The sequence below is a fragment of the Bufo gargarizans genome, chromosome 1 (assembly GCF_014858855.1).
Source record: "Bufo gargarizans isolate SCDJY-AF-19 chromosome 1, ASM1485885v1, whole genome shotgun sequence".
NCBI lineage: Eukaryota > Metazoa > Chordata > Amphibia > Anura > Bufonidae > Bufo > Bufo gargarizans.
The window spans coordinates 708,867,221-708,882,208 of record NC_058080.1 but is presented as its reverse complement, the minus strand read 5'-3'; the positions used below and the strand labels follow the sequence as shown (position 1 = coordinate 708,882,208).

The 14,988-nt window shown below is 42.0% G+C and overlaps 1 protein-coding gene across 1 annotated transcript; it reads left to right on the top strand.

Annotated features, from left to right (window-relative positions):
- The first annotated feature begins 7,541 nt into the window (after nt 1–7,541).
- LOC122929755 (piggyBac transposable element-derived protein 4-like) lies at nt 7,542–9,293 on the top strand. The gene has a single exon (XM_044283431.1). The coding sequence runs from the start codon at nt 7,542–7,544 to the stop codon at nt 9,291–9,293; it is 1,752 nt and encodes a 583-aa protein (XP_044139366.1).
- Nucleotides 9,294–14,988: the final 5,695 nt, after the last annotated feature.

Here is a 14,988-nt window from a genome sequence, read left to right as displayed (position 1 = left end):
TTATCCCTGATACAATCGGGCGTCCCGGTGGGTTGGTTCTATCCTTATGTATTTTTGGTAGGATATAGAGAACCGGTGTGGTGGGGTGTGTTGCAATCAAGTAATCATGGAGGGATCTGTCAATAATGTCAGCAGCAAATGCATCGTCAACTAATAATTTGATTCTCTGCATAAAATCAAATTTGGGATCGTGGTCGACTTTTTGGTATACTAGAGTGTCATTAAGCTGTCGTGTGACCTCCAGTTCGTATTTGGCAGTGTCCATGATGACTATGGCACCCCCCTTATCGGCCGGTTTAATGGTAATGTCTTTCATGTTGCTCAGTTGTTCTAAGGTCTCTCTCTCATCTTTTGTTAGATTTGATTTAGATTTAGGGTGTGGGGTTTGGGCCCTAAGTTTTGCCATATCTTTTTGTACTAGGGCTATGTATGCCTCGATCACATTATTGTTCGGGGGTGGACTAAAGGTGCTCCTAGTGGGTAGATTAAGATTTTTATGTGTCATTATATCATTGTTACTAGGCTGGGCCGTCTTTATCATGTCCCCCTGTGGTTGATCCATGAAGTGGGCTTTGAGTCTAAGTCGCCTGAAGAAGGCGAACAGGTCCACTTCATAGTTAAACCAGTCAATTTGTGTCGTGGGGCAATATGACAGTCCCCTTTCAAGGAGAGAGAGTTCTGAGTCAGAAAACATATGTGATGATATATTTACCACCAGTGTGTCCCTCATGTTTTTTTCAGGAAGAAGTCCTTCGGTATATTCGTTTGTCCAGAGGGGGTCGGACCCACAGGTGGCTTCCTGGATCTGGTTACCCTGGTTTTTCCTCCATCGTCTGTGTTTTTGTCCCCCCCTCCTCTGTCGGTATTGCTTGCACCTTGTCCTAAAAAATGAATGTCGTCGCTGAGATCCTCTGAAGACTCTGTAGCTGTATTTCCAGCGTCTCTCCTCTTATTATTTGGGCGCCGGGATCTGGGTTTTGTTCTTGGTTGACTTCTCTGTCGTCCATCTGGTTGTTTCCTATATACGTCGCCTTTGGTATAGTCGTTCATGTCTCTATGCCACTTCTGTCTTTTGGTGGTCTCAATGTTGTTACGGTATTTTAACAGGTCAGAGTCGAGTTTATCTTTAAGGGCTGAAGCTTCCGCTTTAGGCAATAGTGATCCTATTTGGTCTTCAAGTCTGTCAATCTCTTTTCTATGTTCCTGGATTTCGATCTGGAGATATTCCATATTGAGCAGCATGATATCCATAGAGTATCGGTTGGAGATGAGTTCAAATTTGGCACAGAAGTCACTATTATTTGGTAATAGGATAGGTCTAAGGTGAGATCTAAGTCCTCTGGGGATGCGCTCAGCTCTATAATATTCCCGGAGTGTTGAGAGATGTAGTTCATGAGAGATGTTTAGTTTTTTCTTTTGTTCAAGTTTACGCTTCAGGAGGTCCGTAGTTGGTGTATTCAAAAAGGAGATTTCTTCTGTAGTGTTCCCCAGTATCCGTGCCACTTCTTCTCTAGTGTAGATTGAGCTACCAGCTGCTGTCATTTTGAAGAGAATTTAGAGAAAAATCTTTCCAAGATAAGGAAAAATAACGTCCGTTTTTTCTGTGTGCCCGCTTAAAAAGCCACGCAAGTAAAAAAGAGGGTTAAGCAGCACTCCAGGTCCCAATATAGGGACAGTTGCCAATAGAAACCTGGATAGGTTGGTGCTCGCGGATCAGGATCCTGGCTAGTGGTCCCATAAGTGTACAAATAAAGAAGAAAATCCACAGCACTCCTCAGTTCTGGTGAATAAGCTGGTTACTTTATTGGTAACAGCAGCATTGGAATAGCAACGTTTCAACCATCTCTGGTCTTTATCAAGCTATGAAATCATATAGTGACATGTGCCTTTAAATAGTGGTTCAATGGGTGTGTCTCCCATCAATAGAACAGCAAAAATCAACATGTGAGATAACTTCAGTGTTTAGGATTCAGCCTATCAGGTGGCTGAGTGTAGTTAATTGAATCATTAACTTATCGTTTATGCATAAAATCACATAATACTTACTGATGGGGGAGGGACCATGTGAAAGCCGCGCTCAGTCAGGAGGTGAAATGGCGCCAAAAACGGCATGTTCCGATTCCATATGCGCCTGCGCCGAGTCCCCACATCCACAGGGGGAGGGATTCTAAGGCGGCCAATAGAAAAATCGGTTGATTAAATGACTTAGTTCAGAGGCATTTACCTGCGATTGTCTGTCTATTAGAAACCCATTTCACAGAAGAGGTGGTGACTCGGATTACTAGGGGATAGGGTCCGCAGGCAGTTCATTCTACCTTCACCAGTCCTCTAGAGGAGTGACGTTGTTTATACATAAAAGGATTTATTTCCTTTGCATGTCCTCCCTTATTGATAAACAGGGGAGGTTTGTTTTTCTACATGGGAAACTCTGTGGTAGATTATGTACTTTAGCCTTTATTTACATTCCTTCTCATTTCTCTTTTGATGTACTTAACCGTTTACTAGTGTGCATGGAGAAGTGGTCAGACTGTCTGACCCTAGTAAATTGGGACTTCAACTGTGTCATTAATTCTAAGATTGACCGAATTGCGATGGATGGAAACAGCTATACTTCTGTATCCAATCGGGGATCCCCATTGGCCCGTTTCTGTCAGGAATCGGGCCTTGTAGAAGCATGGAGTGTATTTGGACAGGGAAGAAGAGCCTATTCCTGTGTGACTAGATCTGGGAACTGTATGTAACAGATCGATCATCCATTGGTAAATGAGAAATTTTTGAGCTGTATTAAACGGATGAGGTATGAGGCTAAGTCGCTCTCAGATCACGGCCCGGTATACCTTCAACTTTCTCTGAATGAGGATAGTGAAGGGTTAATTCCCTCTTTTAGATTAAATCCGTATTGGTTGTCTGTAATAGACAACCATGATTGGATGAAACAGGAGATGCTGTACTACTGGAAGATTAACTATAAATCAACTAAAATCCATTTTGTCTGGGATGCCTTTAAGGCTTTGGTAAGAGGGCTATTTGTTAGTAGAGATGGTCTTGCGGTTCACCCGGCGGTCGATTCACGGCAAACTTTGCTCGTTTGCGGTTCGCCGAACAGGCAAACATATGGCGATGTCCGCCAGCACCATATTCTTTGCATTGTGCAGAACTTTGACCCATGACACATCAATCAGGTGGGACAGGACAGCGAATTGAGATGTTTCAGCACATGGACACACCCCGTACCCTATTAATAAACCCAATCTGGCAGCCATTTTACATTCTGTTTTTTGCCAGTGTAGGGAGAGGTTGCTGTGCAGAGCAGGGACAGACTGTTAGTGACACCAAACGATTACTAATAGGGCCACAAAAGTCCTTTTTAAGGACTGATATAGGTGTGCTATTAATAGGTGTGACATACCGAGGGGTGTAATATACCTATAAAATACTTTCTAACATAGAAAGTATATTATAGTGCATTTGTATTGTGCAGCAGTTGTGTGCGGTTCTGCTGAGATACCATAGCTAGATAGAGGGACAAACGCTATTGGAATAAGTAATTGCAACTGGTGTGATATACCTCAAAAAAAATCTGATTGAGGGGTGTGATATACCTATAATATACCTTCTAATATAGAAAGTATGTTATAGTGCATTTGTATTGTGCATCAGTTGTGCGCAGTTCTGCTGAGATACCGCAGCTATATAGTGGGACAAACGCTATTTGAATAATTAATTGCTACTGGTGTGATATACCTGTTGCCCCTAAAAAACTGATTAAAGGATGCGATATACCTACTTCAACAAAATACTGATTGAGGGGTGTGATACACCAGCTTTCACAAAATATTGATTGAGGGGTGTGATACACTGGCTTCCACCAAATATTAATTAAGGGGCTTGATTTACCAGCATCCAGCAAAAGCTCATTATTGGGTTCTATATACCGGTTTCCACAAAATACTGATACAGGGTATTGATATACCGGCTTCCACCAAATATTGATTAAGGGGTTTCATTTATCGTCTCTCAGCAAATACTCATTATTTGGTTCTATATACCTGTTTTCACAAAATACTGATAAAGGAAATTGATATACCGGCTTCCACCAAAAATTGATTGAGGCCTGCAATACACCAGCTTTCACAAATACTGACCTTCTATAGGGACTTTGTCACAGGGTCATTTTGAAAATGACAGGCAGAGGAAGAGGCAGTCCATTCTGCAGGGGGTGGTAGGGGTCAAGTTGGAAGTTGAAGAAGTTGTGTGCAAATATGTCAAAGGATGCACCAGAGTTTGTTGAGTGGCTCACTGAGCCTTCCGCTTCTGCACCCTCCTCATCCTCTGTATCAGCACCCTCCTCACTCTTTGCTGTGTGCACCCCCAAAGACACCACCACCAACACCACCATAGCCACTACACTAGAGTCAGAGCATTATTTTCTCATCCAATTCCAGACCTTACCGATGCGCAGCCATTCTTGGCATTGGATCAGGAAGAGGAGGTAGCGACGGTCCGCTACCCAGCAGTCTGACAACAGTACCCAGATCAGCCCAAGGAGGGTGGTCTCCGCTGTTGCTGCCTACTCCGGGATCTCTAATGTCAGGTAGAACTCGCAGTGCACAGGAGGCAAAAAGAAGACTGCAAATGTATCTGGAGCGAGCTATCCACCATGCATGGTCACATCTGGCGATCCCAGGACGCCGGCACATGGCTCCGCAGTGTGGGCTTTTTTTAACGTGTCAGCTGCTGACAATAGTGTTGCCATCTGCAGCCTGTGCTGTCAACGCATAAGTCGCGGTAAGCCCAACACTCACCTAGGGGCAACCGCTTTAAGAAGGCACCTGGCCTCCCATCACCGAGCCAAGAGGGAGCAACACTGTCAGAGCCCACAAAGCCACACCCGCTCGCCGCCGTTCTGCCTCTTCTCCTTTCTCCTCCCATTTGTCCTCCACTCCACTTTCCACCATACCGTTGTCGCGTTCATCTGGCAAAAGGCAGGCTTCCGTGGCCCAAATGTTCGAACGTAAAAGGTTGATGACGCCGGATATCCCTCTTGCCCAACGGCTGACCGCCGGCTTGTCGAAACTGCTAGTCTGCCAACTACTGCCATATAAACTTGTGGACTTGGAGGCCTTTAGAAAATTTGTGGCCATTGGCACACCGCAATGGAAGGTCCCTGGAAGGAAATATTTCTCCCGGAAGGGCATCCCAGAGCTATATGGCCATGTTCAGCAGCAAGTGAATGTATCTCTGGCACACAGTGTTGATGCGAAGATAAATCTGACCAGAGACACATGGTCTAGCAAACATGAGCAGGGAAGGTTTATAACTTTTACTGCCTACTGAACCTTCTGACGACTGTCAAGCATGCAACCCATGGCACCCGTCTGGATTTGGTGTTTCCGCCATGGATTGCATGCAGGCCTGCCTCTTCTTATCCTCCTCCTACTCCATCCTCTGTCTCCTCCTCGGCTGACTCCTCCTTTTACGCTGCTAACACCTCTTCCGCTGCACCCCCTCAGCTTCCCAGAACCTATTTGACCTGACAGGTGAGACATTGCCATGTTGTGCTGCGGCTGTTGTGCCTGGAAGCCAAGAGCCACACCGGTCCTGCACTCCTTTCAGCTCTGCTGTCATAGGCCGATCAGTGGCTAAACCCGCTCGATTTGACAGTTTGTAATGTGGTTTGCGACAACGGTGCCAATCTGCTGAGCTCACTGGAACAGGGCACAATGACACATGTGCAATGCATGGCACACGTCCTGAACTTAGTCGTGCAGCGATTCGTTGCCAAATACCCCGGGGTCCAGAACATTTTGCGGCAGGCCAGGAAAATCTCTGGCCATTTTAGAGGATCTTATACGCCCTTGGCTCGCCTTGCTGACGTTCAGTGGCGATACCACTTGCCCGCCAGACGTCTGATTTGTGACTGCCCGATGCTCTGGAACTCAACCTTGTATATGCTTGATAGGCTTCTCCAGCAGAAATATGCCGTTAACGACTTCCTGTATGAACTCTACAGCAGGACAGGTTCTGGGGAGCTTGTTCTTTTTTTTCACCGCTTCAGTGGTTGCTCGTACGTGACACATGCAGACTTCTGCGGCCATTTGGATGAGATCACCAAACTGGTCAGTCGCAGCCAGGGTGTCATCAGTGACATCGGGCCTTACACCTTCTTTCTGTCCGTCATATCATTGATCAAGCCATCAAGGAGCAGGAAAATGAGGAAGTCGCAATGCTTAATGAATACACAGAGGGGGCTACTCCATCTGAGACAAGTCAGTAGGAGTCTGAATAGGAGTCAGGAGGATAGTGCCTGTGGGGAGGAGGAGGAGTAGCAATAAGAGCAGGCTTTAAACTTTTCTGGTATCCGTGGCTGGGGGGAGGAGACCGAGGATGACATTCTCCTGGGTGATGAGCAGGAGCCAGGCTGCTCCACCGCTTCCAATTTAGTGCAAATGGGGGCCTTCATGCTCCAGTGTTTGAAGAGGGACCCCCGTATAAAAAGCATAAACGGCAAGGACCAGTACTGGGTGGCAACGTATTTAGACCTCTGGTACAAACACAAAATGGTGGACATGTTACCAGCATCACAGAGAGCTGGCAGAATGCAGCATTTACAGGCCTTGCTTCAAGAGATGCTGCATTCTGCTGTTGCGGGCGCCGTCAGAGGAATTTCCACCCACAGAGAAACAGTTGTGGGTACCAATCCTACAGCGCATGCAAGAAGAGGGCGGTTTAAAGATGTGTTGGTCACTTCGGATATGAGATAATTCTTGTTGCCAACCCATCGACAGCCATACTCCGGATCCAGCCTCAGAAAAAAGCCTAGACCGATAGGTGTCCGACTAATTCGGGTTAATGCAGATGCTCTGAGATGCGAGGAACCCCTGGACTACTGGGTGTGCAGGCTTGACCTGTGGCCAGAGCTGGCATGGAACTCTTGTCTTGCCCCTCGTAAAGTGTACTGTCCAAAACGATGTTCAGTGCAGCAGGGGGGATTGTAACTGATAAGCGCACTCGCGTAGCTCACGGCAGTGTGGACGACCTCACATTTCAAAAAATGAATGAGCCATGGATCTCAGAGGAATTAAACACCTATGACGACCACGTTTAACCCTCCTCTTATGTTAGGGTCAGAACCGACCCGTTTTCAGGTTTTGAATGTCTATAAGTATCGCATAAATTTATTTATTGCATCAAGATTTTTTTACTTTGTCAGGAACCTCTATTTAAACAATGTAATAGAAAAATAATCCTTTTCACTAAATTATAAAATACTGTGGTGAAAATTAAGACCTTTATGGTGTTAGGGTCAATTCTGACCCAGTTATAATATAGGATTATAGGACACTAATAAGTGCCAAAACTGAAATCATAAACACTTTCTCTGCTTAGTAACACTGACAGCCAATCACCTCTCGGCCCTGTGGCTGTAGTTAGGGAGGGGCCTATCTCTTTGCCTGCTTGTCTGCTTCTCTAAATAAAGTAAAGAAACATAGGACCAATACATTTCAGAGTTGCTGACTTGCAGAGTAATCATCTCCAATATGCAGCATGCAAGAGTGAGAAGATTTACAGGGAGTCAAATACTGGATTATATCTTGGATGAAAATGAGGCAGAGGACACAGAGCAGCATAGCGATATGGATGAGCAGGTTTCTGAGGCAGAAGATGAAGTAGAGTATCAACCAGAATACATAGACACATCTGATGAGTCTGATGAGGAGGCCACCAGTGCTGAACCTGCTGCTGTTCCTGCTGAAACATTCAAATCCAAAAGTGGTAAGATCTGTTGGAGTTCAGAACCTCCTGACTTACATGGCAGGGCAGCTGCTGCAGATGTAATCAAAATGACCCCTGGGATCACAAAGTTTACAGTGACGAGAGTAAGTGACATCAAAACATGTTTTGAACTGTTCATGCCATTGTCACTAAAAAAAGTGATCATTGCAATGACAAACCTTGAAGGAAAAAAAGTCCATGGCAACATGTGGAATGACATAAATGAGGAATGCCTAGATGCTTATATTGGTGTTCTTCTTCTCGCTGGAGTGTACAGATCCTATAATGAGGCCACTGATAGTCTTTGGGACAAGTCAAGAGGCAGATATATCTTCTCAGCAACAATGTCACTTCACACCTTTCGAATGATATCAAGAGTTTTCAGATTTGACAACAGAGATACTAGAGCAAAATCTGACAAGCTTGCTCCCATAAGGGATGTCTGGGAGAAATGGGTTCAGCTCCTTCCACTAATGTTTAACCCTGGGCCTCAGGTAACAGTAGATGAACGTTTGATCCCTTTCCGTGGAAATTGCCCCTTCCGGCAGTATATGCCCAGTAAGCCAGGCAAATACGGCATAAAAATCTGGGCAGCCTGTAATGCAAAAACAAGCTATGCATGGAACCTACAAATTTACACCGGCAAACCCGAAAGTGGCATCCCTGAGAAAAAACAAGGACAATGTGTAGTCCTTGATTTGACTATTGGACTGCGGGGTCACAATATCACGTGTGACAATTTTTTTACTAGCTATGACCTTGGACAAGAACTTCTCAGGAGGAAACTCACCATGGTAGGCACAATAAAAAAAAATAAACCTGAGCTGCACACTGAAATTTTGCAGGTGAAGGACAGAGCTCCACTTTCTTCAAAATTTGCTTTTACAGACACCACAACTGTTGTTTCATATTGTCCAAAAAAAAATGTGATACTTATGTCCACTTTTCATAAAGATGCAGCTGTGTCATCAAGAAGTGACAAAAAGCCCACAATTATCCTGGATTACAATAAAAACAAAGGAGGAGTGGACAACCTGGACAAGCTGACTGCTACCTATACTTGTCAGCGAATGACCAGGAGATGGCCGATGGCTGTGTTTTATAACATCCTAGATGTGTCTGCATACAATGCATTTGTGTTATGGACCCACATCCACCCAGGTTGGAACACACAAAAAAATAACAAGGCACACATTGAGCAAAGGAAACGCGTGTCTCGAGATCCAATCAGTGCAGCCATGATCAGACAGATGCAGAGTTCATCAAGCACTCCATCCACACCATCAACAACACAAAGAGAAGTAGTGCCAGCATCCTCATCATCATCATCTAGCCTTGCCTCAACATCAACCAGCACAGCCACAACTCCAGTGATGCCATCTGATTCTAAAAGAAAGAGGTGTCAGGTCTGCCCCAGCAATAAGGACAGAAAGACACACACATTATGCTTCCACTGTAAAAAATATATCTGCAAAGAACATGCTAAAAGTGTCAGCTTTTGCCACACATGCATCTAAAAACACCCACACAAATACATGCAAGTTCTTGCACAAAGATGCTTTGAAAGTAGTACTTGATTTCTATTGGTTTGCCTTGCTTGATTGTGTGTTGTTTGTTTGACCTTGCAAGTCTACATTTTGTATTATTACTTGCTTTTCATTGTTTATGAATGTTTTATGTTAAAAAAAAAAGACTTTTGGATATTTTATTGAAGTAAATATATACGGGTCAAAATTGACCCCAACACCATCAATGTTATTATAGTTAATGTTATTAAAATAAAATAAAAAATCTAAAAAAAAAAAGTTAAGAGATGTGTTCAAATACTCCTCGGCAACATTCTGGTGACATAACAACCTTTTATTTACTTATAATATTTTATTGAGGTTTATTTTACCATTTTTTAAATTTGAAAATGAGAGGTATGCTATCAAAAGAAAGGTCTAAGGGGTCACACCAAAAATATTAAAACCAATCTTTTCAAGGATAAAGAAGCCTAACAAGGTAACCAAGAGGTAAGAAACAAATTGGATGATAAATAATTGTTCAGAGAGTATTTTATGGCTGATTTAAGACACGGGTCAAAACCGACCCGCTAACATCATGGATAGTAACAGAAAGCTAACATAAGAGGAGGGTTAATTAAATTTCCTCATGCCAGCCCACACATATCTGCCACCACCCAGAACAAAGAATGGTCCCTGTCTTATGTGAATACAGCAACATAAAAGGCCTTTTCTGTCCGGTGAATGCCTAATGTTTGGGGCCAGGGAGGAATTCAACACCTGTGACAACTTTGTGTTATCGAATTTCAACCATTATCATTTGTTATTTTTTTCAAGAGGGGGGATTTTGTTAGCCATGTTTTTAATCCAATTTTATATTTTTAGTTATTTTAAACATATGTATTTGACATGTATTTGTACTAGCCTGCAGTAAAATTGATATCCAATAACCATCTAATATACTTCCGGCCACATAATCATTTTTTCTTTTCTGTACATTGAATTAATAATTTTTGGGGCCTGCATTCCACTGGCCTGCAGTAAAATTGATATCCATTGAATGTTTATTATACCTCCAGCCACATAATCACTTGATGTTTTCTGTCCGGTGAATTAATAATTTTTGGGGCCTGTATTCCACTGGCCTGCAGTAAAATTGATATCCATTGACCGTCTAATATACCTCCAGCCACATAATCACTTGATCTTTTATGTATGGTGAATGCATAATTTTTGGGGCCTGTAATCTAACTGGCCAAAAGTAAAATTGTTATATGGTGACCACCTAATGTACCTCCAGCCACATTATCAATTGTTCTTTTCTGTATGGTGAATAAATAATTTTTGGGGCCTATAGTCCACTGGCCTGCAGTAATATTGATATCTAATCAAGACTTTAAAAAAAAACAAATAGGCAACATTTACTGTAAATCAGGAAAAAATAAAGGGATCTCATTTTTCAGAAATATATAGAACTAGTAACGATAGTTCGGATGATAAGATGGAGTCCTATCTGAACTCCATTAAATTTCAGTTTCTTACTGAAATACAGAGGAACTCCCTTGATCTAGAATTTTCCCTTCAGGAGCTTATGGCTCTACTGAAGGTCTGTTCTGGAATTTCCTCTCCGGGTTCAGATTGCCTCCCCTATGAGTTTTTTCCGCAAATACAGCGATGTGATACTCCCAAATTTACCGAGTGTACTTGATAACTCCTTGGAGGAGGGTATATTACTCGAGTCAATGAGTGAAGCGATAATTGCACTAATATTAAAACAGAGACAGAGTCCTACAGACAGATATCGCTCCTTAATACCGATGTTAAACTTTTAGCAAAAATGCTGGCTATTACGCTCTCCAAAGTTATTTCCTTGGTTATTCACCCTGATCAGGTTTATTCCTAGCAAAGGCACCCATTGTCTTTTCGCAAATATACAGTCCCCCGGGGAGGATTCCCCCTCCATCCTGTCTTTGGACATCTGTAAGGTGTTTGAAAGGGTGGAGTGGAAATTCCTTTGAAAGGTGTTAGAAAGTATGGAATTTGGATCTAGATTTATTAGCTTGGTTTGGCTTTTATATAGCTCTCCAACTGCGAGATTGAACATTAATGGTGACTTATAATGTTCTATTGGTCTGTAGGACCAAAAAAATCCCTTTAGGGATCCCTATTTGGCAGTTAAAATCATAACTTTATTCATAATTCATTTACTAACACACATCTAGTTGAGAAAAAAACAAAGAAAAATTGATTAAAACTATCAGTGGTAAGGAGTTATGAGATAATAGTCAATATATCTGGTTGCCTGGATTTTGCAACCTTTTATAACAAAATATTTGTATCCGGCTCTATACAATAGATATCTTTTATTGTATAGTTTGAGGGCCGTTGATATGTGGAACCTCCCCTTTATTATGGACTCGTATAAGATTCCCAATGTGGGCTCAGCGCGTGTTTTCTACACTTTGTTTGTATTTGAAGTACATCTAGAAGGCCTATATTTAGTTTCAGTTTTAGTCGTGCTGAATCCCATATGTTAATGCCATTCCCCTTTTAGAATGTCACACTATTGCAATGCTTCTGAATGGCTACAATGTTGCCTCTATTTATTTCATAGAGGTCTAGAAGGCCTATATTTATAGGACCTATATCTGGTTTCAGTTTTAGTCGTACTGAATCTCATATATTATTGCCATTCCCCTTTTAGAATGTCACACTATTGCAATGCTTCTGAATGGCTACAATGTTGCCTCTATTTATTTCATAGAGGTCAATGTAGGCACATTTCTATTGTACAAACACCGCTGAGCAAACAGGTGCCTGCAGTAACGCTGCTTGGCACTAGAGGTAGGTATTGAACCACCACATCAATCTCTGAACTATCTTCGCCTCACTATTCCTCTTTAATATACCATATATTGTATGGCCGGTACTCCTCTCACTCACTTAAACACACTGCCTAAAAATAGGTTCGCATAACTACACCCCTCCCGACATGTTTCGCCGCTGTTGCGGCTTCGTCAGGGGATGCGGGGTATACGTGTGCGCGCGCTCGAATGGACCTCCCTTTATGCTCTCCAAAAGTCCCGCCCCTCTAGGTCGCTCAACCAGTCCCGTTCGTACATGCGTTCACGGATCAAAGGTCACTATTAATGGTGACTTCTCCCCTTGTTTTTTGTTGTCTAGAGGCACCCGTCAGGGTTGTCCCCTGTCACCCTTATTATTAGTGATGAGTGGCAGGTCCCATTTTCAAATTTAAGATATTTAGCAAATATTCCCTAGAATATTTGTTTCGTATTAGCGAATATTCGTATTGCGATTAATCTAAAATGTAAAAATCGCGTAATGTGAAGTTGATCAAAAAATAATATATTGCAGTAAATATAGTGCTATATATTCGTTTTAAGAATATTCGTCATATTCTAAAACAAGAATAAATAGCAATATAGCGAATATTCAAGAAAATACAAACAGAGCAATTTAGCTAAGCAAATATAGTGCTATAATCTTTTTTTAATAGTGCAATTTTTTTTCAAAATCTGAAGTTCAGAAGAGAAAAAAAAAATCTATAAGACTATACAATTTCTTTAGCACTATATTAGCTAAATTGCTCTATATTTGTATTTAGAGAATATTCGCTATACTGCTATATAGTCTTGATTTAGAAAATGACGAATATTCTAAAAAACAAATATATATAGCAATATAGCGAATATATTCGTTATTTAGAATGTCCGTCTTTTTTTCCCCCCAATCTGTACAGTTGTTAGCATATACCTCCCCGACAAGCGTCCCCGTCAACATGGGAATGCCTTTGGGTTAGAATATACTATCGGATCTGAGTTTTCCCTGCGATCGTGAAAACTCAGATCCGATGGTATATTCTAACCAAAGAATAAATACATTTCACTATATTGCTATTCATTATTAGTTTAATACATTATTCAGCCGATCTTGAATATTTTGAAAAACAAATATTAATCTCGAATTAGCAAATATTCGTAGAGAATATTATTCATATTGATACGATTTTACTTAATTTTTTCGTAAAATCAATTAAACACATTTAAGCTGGTATATGAGCATGCCATATGTCCCGGAGCGGCATACATCATGCACACAGGAACGCACAGCATCATAGGTTACTATGATGCTGTGCGCATCGGCCACCCGCGGGACTATTGTCCTGCACTCATATGAATACAGGACTATAGTTCCACAGACGGCTGATGCGCATAGTATCATAGTAACCTCTGATGCTGTGCGCTCCCGTGTGCACGATGTATGCCGCTCCGGGACATATGGCATGCTCATGGAGCGTATGTCTCGGAGGGCATACGGTCGTGTGCAAGGGGCGTAACTGTGTAAAGTGAATTTCCATGACCAACTAAAAAAGTAGCCCTAAAAGAAGGACTGTTATTGTTCCAATTTTGTTAATAATATTCTTCTGCCACAGACTACATATGCCTGATCTGGAAAAATATAGCAGCTGGACGAACGTGGCGTGTCTAGCTAATTTCGTTTTTTTCTTGTGGTTTAAAAAAGTTTAAAAAAATAAAAACAAAAATGTAACAATGTCAAATAGTGTATTTTTTTTCATGTGAGCTGCACACTTTTGTCCGAGGTGTCTTAGTTTATTTTTGGTGTTGCCCTGGTCTGCAGGGGGCCCATTCCTGTGAACACATTCCTGCTGCACACTTCGAACCTGCTACTGCCTGTCATGCTGAGTTAGGCCAAGCTATGTGTAGGGCTTATACTCGACCCTTACCATCTACCTGCTGCTGAAGTCTGTTCTGACCCTGATGACTTATGTGTGGGCCTTATACTCCACCGTTACCAATGCTTGCTGTTGTAGGTCCTGACACTGCTGAGTTATGTGTGGGCCGTATACTACAGTGTTACCATGTACCTACTGCTGTCTGTTCTGCTATCTGTCCTGATCCAGATGAGTATGACCCTGGAATAAACAGGCCTTACAACTAACTTATAAAATTACACCGTAGCATAACATTATTAAAAACGAAAGCACGCGTTATCAAACTAAAAAAAGGTATTTATTACATTTAGGGCAACTTTTTGAGCTGCGAGAATTACTTGTCCATTTTTTAAAGACAGAGAAGGTGTTTTTGGTCCATGTCACGCACCTTCTTATTTAGTCGATGATGCAGCTTTTTATTTTCAGTCATGTCATTCTTGAATTCTACTTTCATTTGTTCCATGTGCTTTTTGCACTTGTTCACTACTGAAAAAAATAAAAATAAAATACGGTTACTTACAAGTCAATTAGTGCATTGTGTGTAGTATGTGTTTAAAAACTGCCGATTTACATCTAAATGCAATAACTATAGATCTTTACGTTAATTATATTTTGGTTTGTTTAGTGATAGTTTGGATAGAGTATAATGTTATTTATTTGGTTAGTTAATCATTTTTTGGTAGTTTACAGAGTATGTCAAATTTTTTTTTGTTTTCTATTACACTAGTTTCTGTTGTCCCCTAATTGTTGCCACTTTTAACCACATCACGGCCGGCCATTAAGAGTAGGCCTTAGCGGGACAGACACTCTGCCCCCAGGTATTAACGTTTGTGAACCGGGGTGCAAATGCTGCTCAGCTAAACAGGCAGCCATCTAAACTAAGGGCTGCTATTTTTCAGATTCATTACACATGTGCATTGCAGCTCCACAGATGCAGGGTGGTGGGGGGATCGT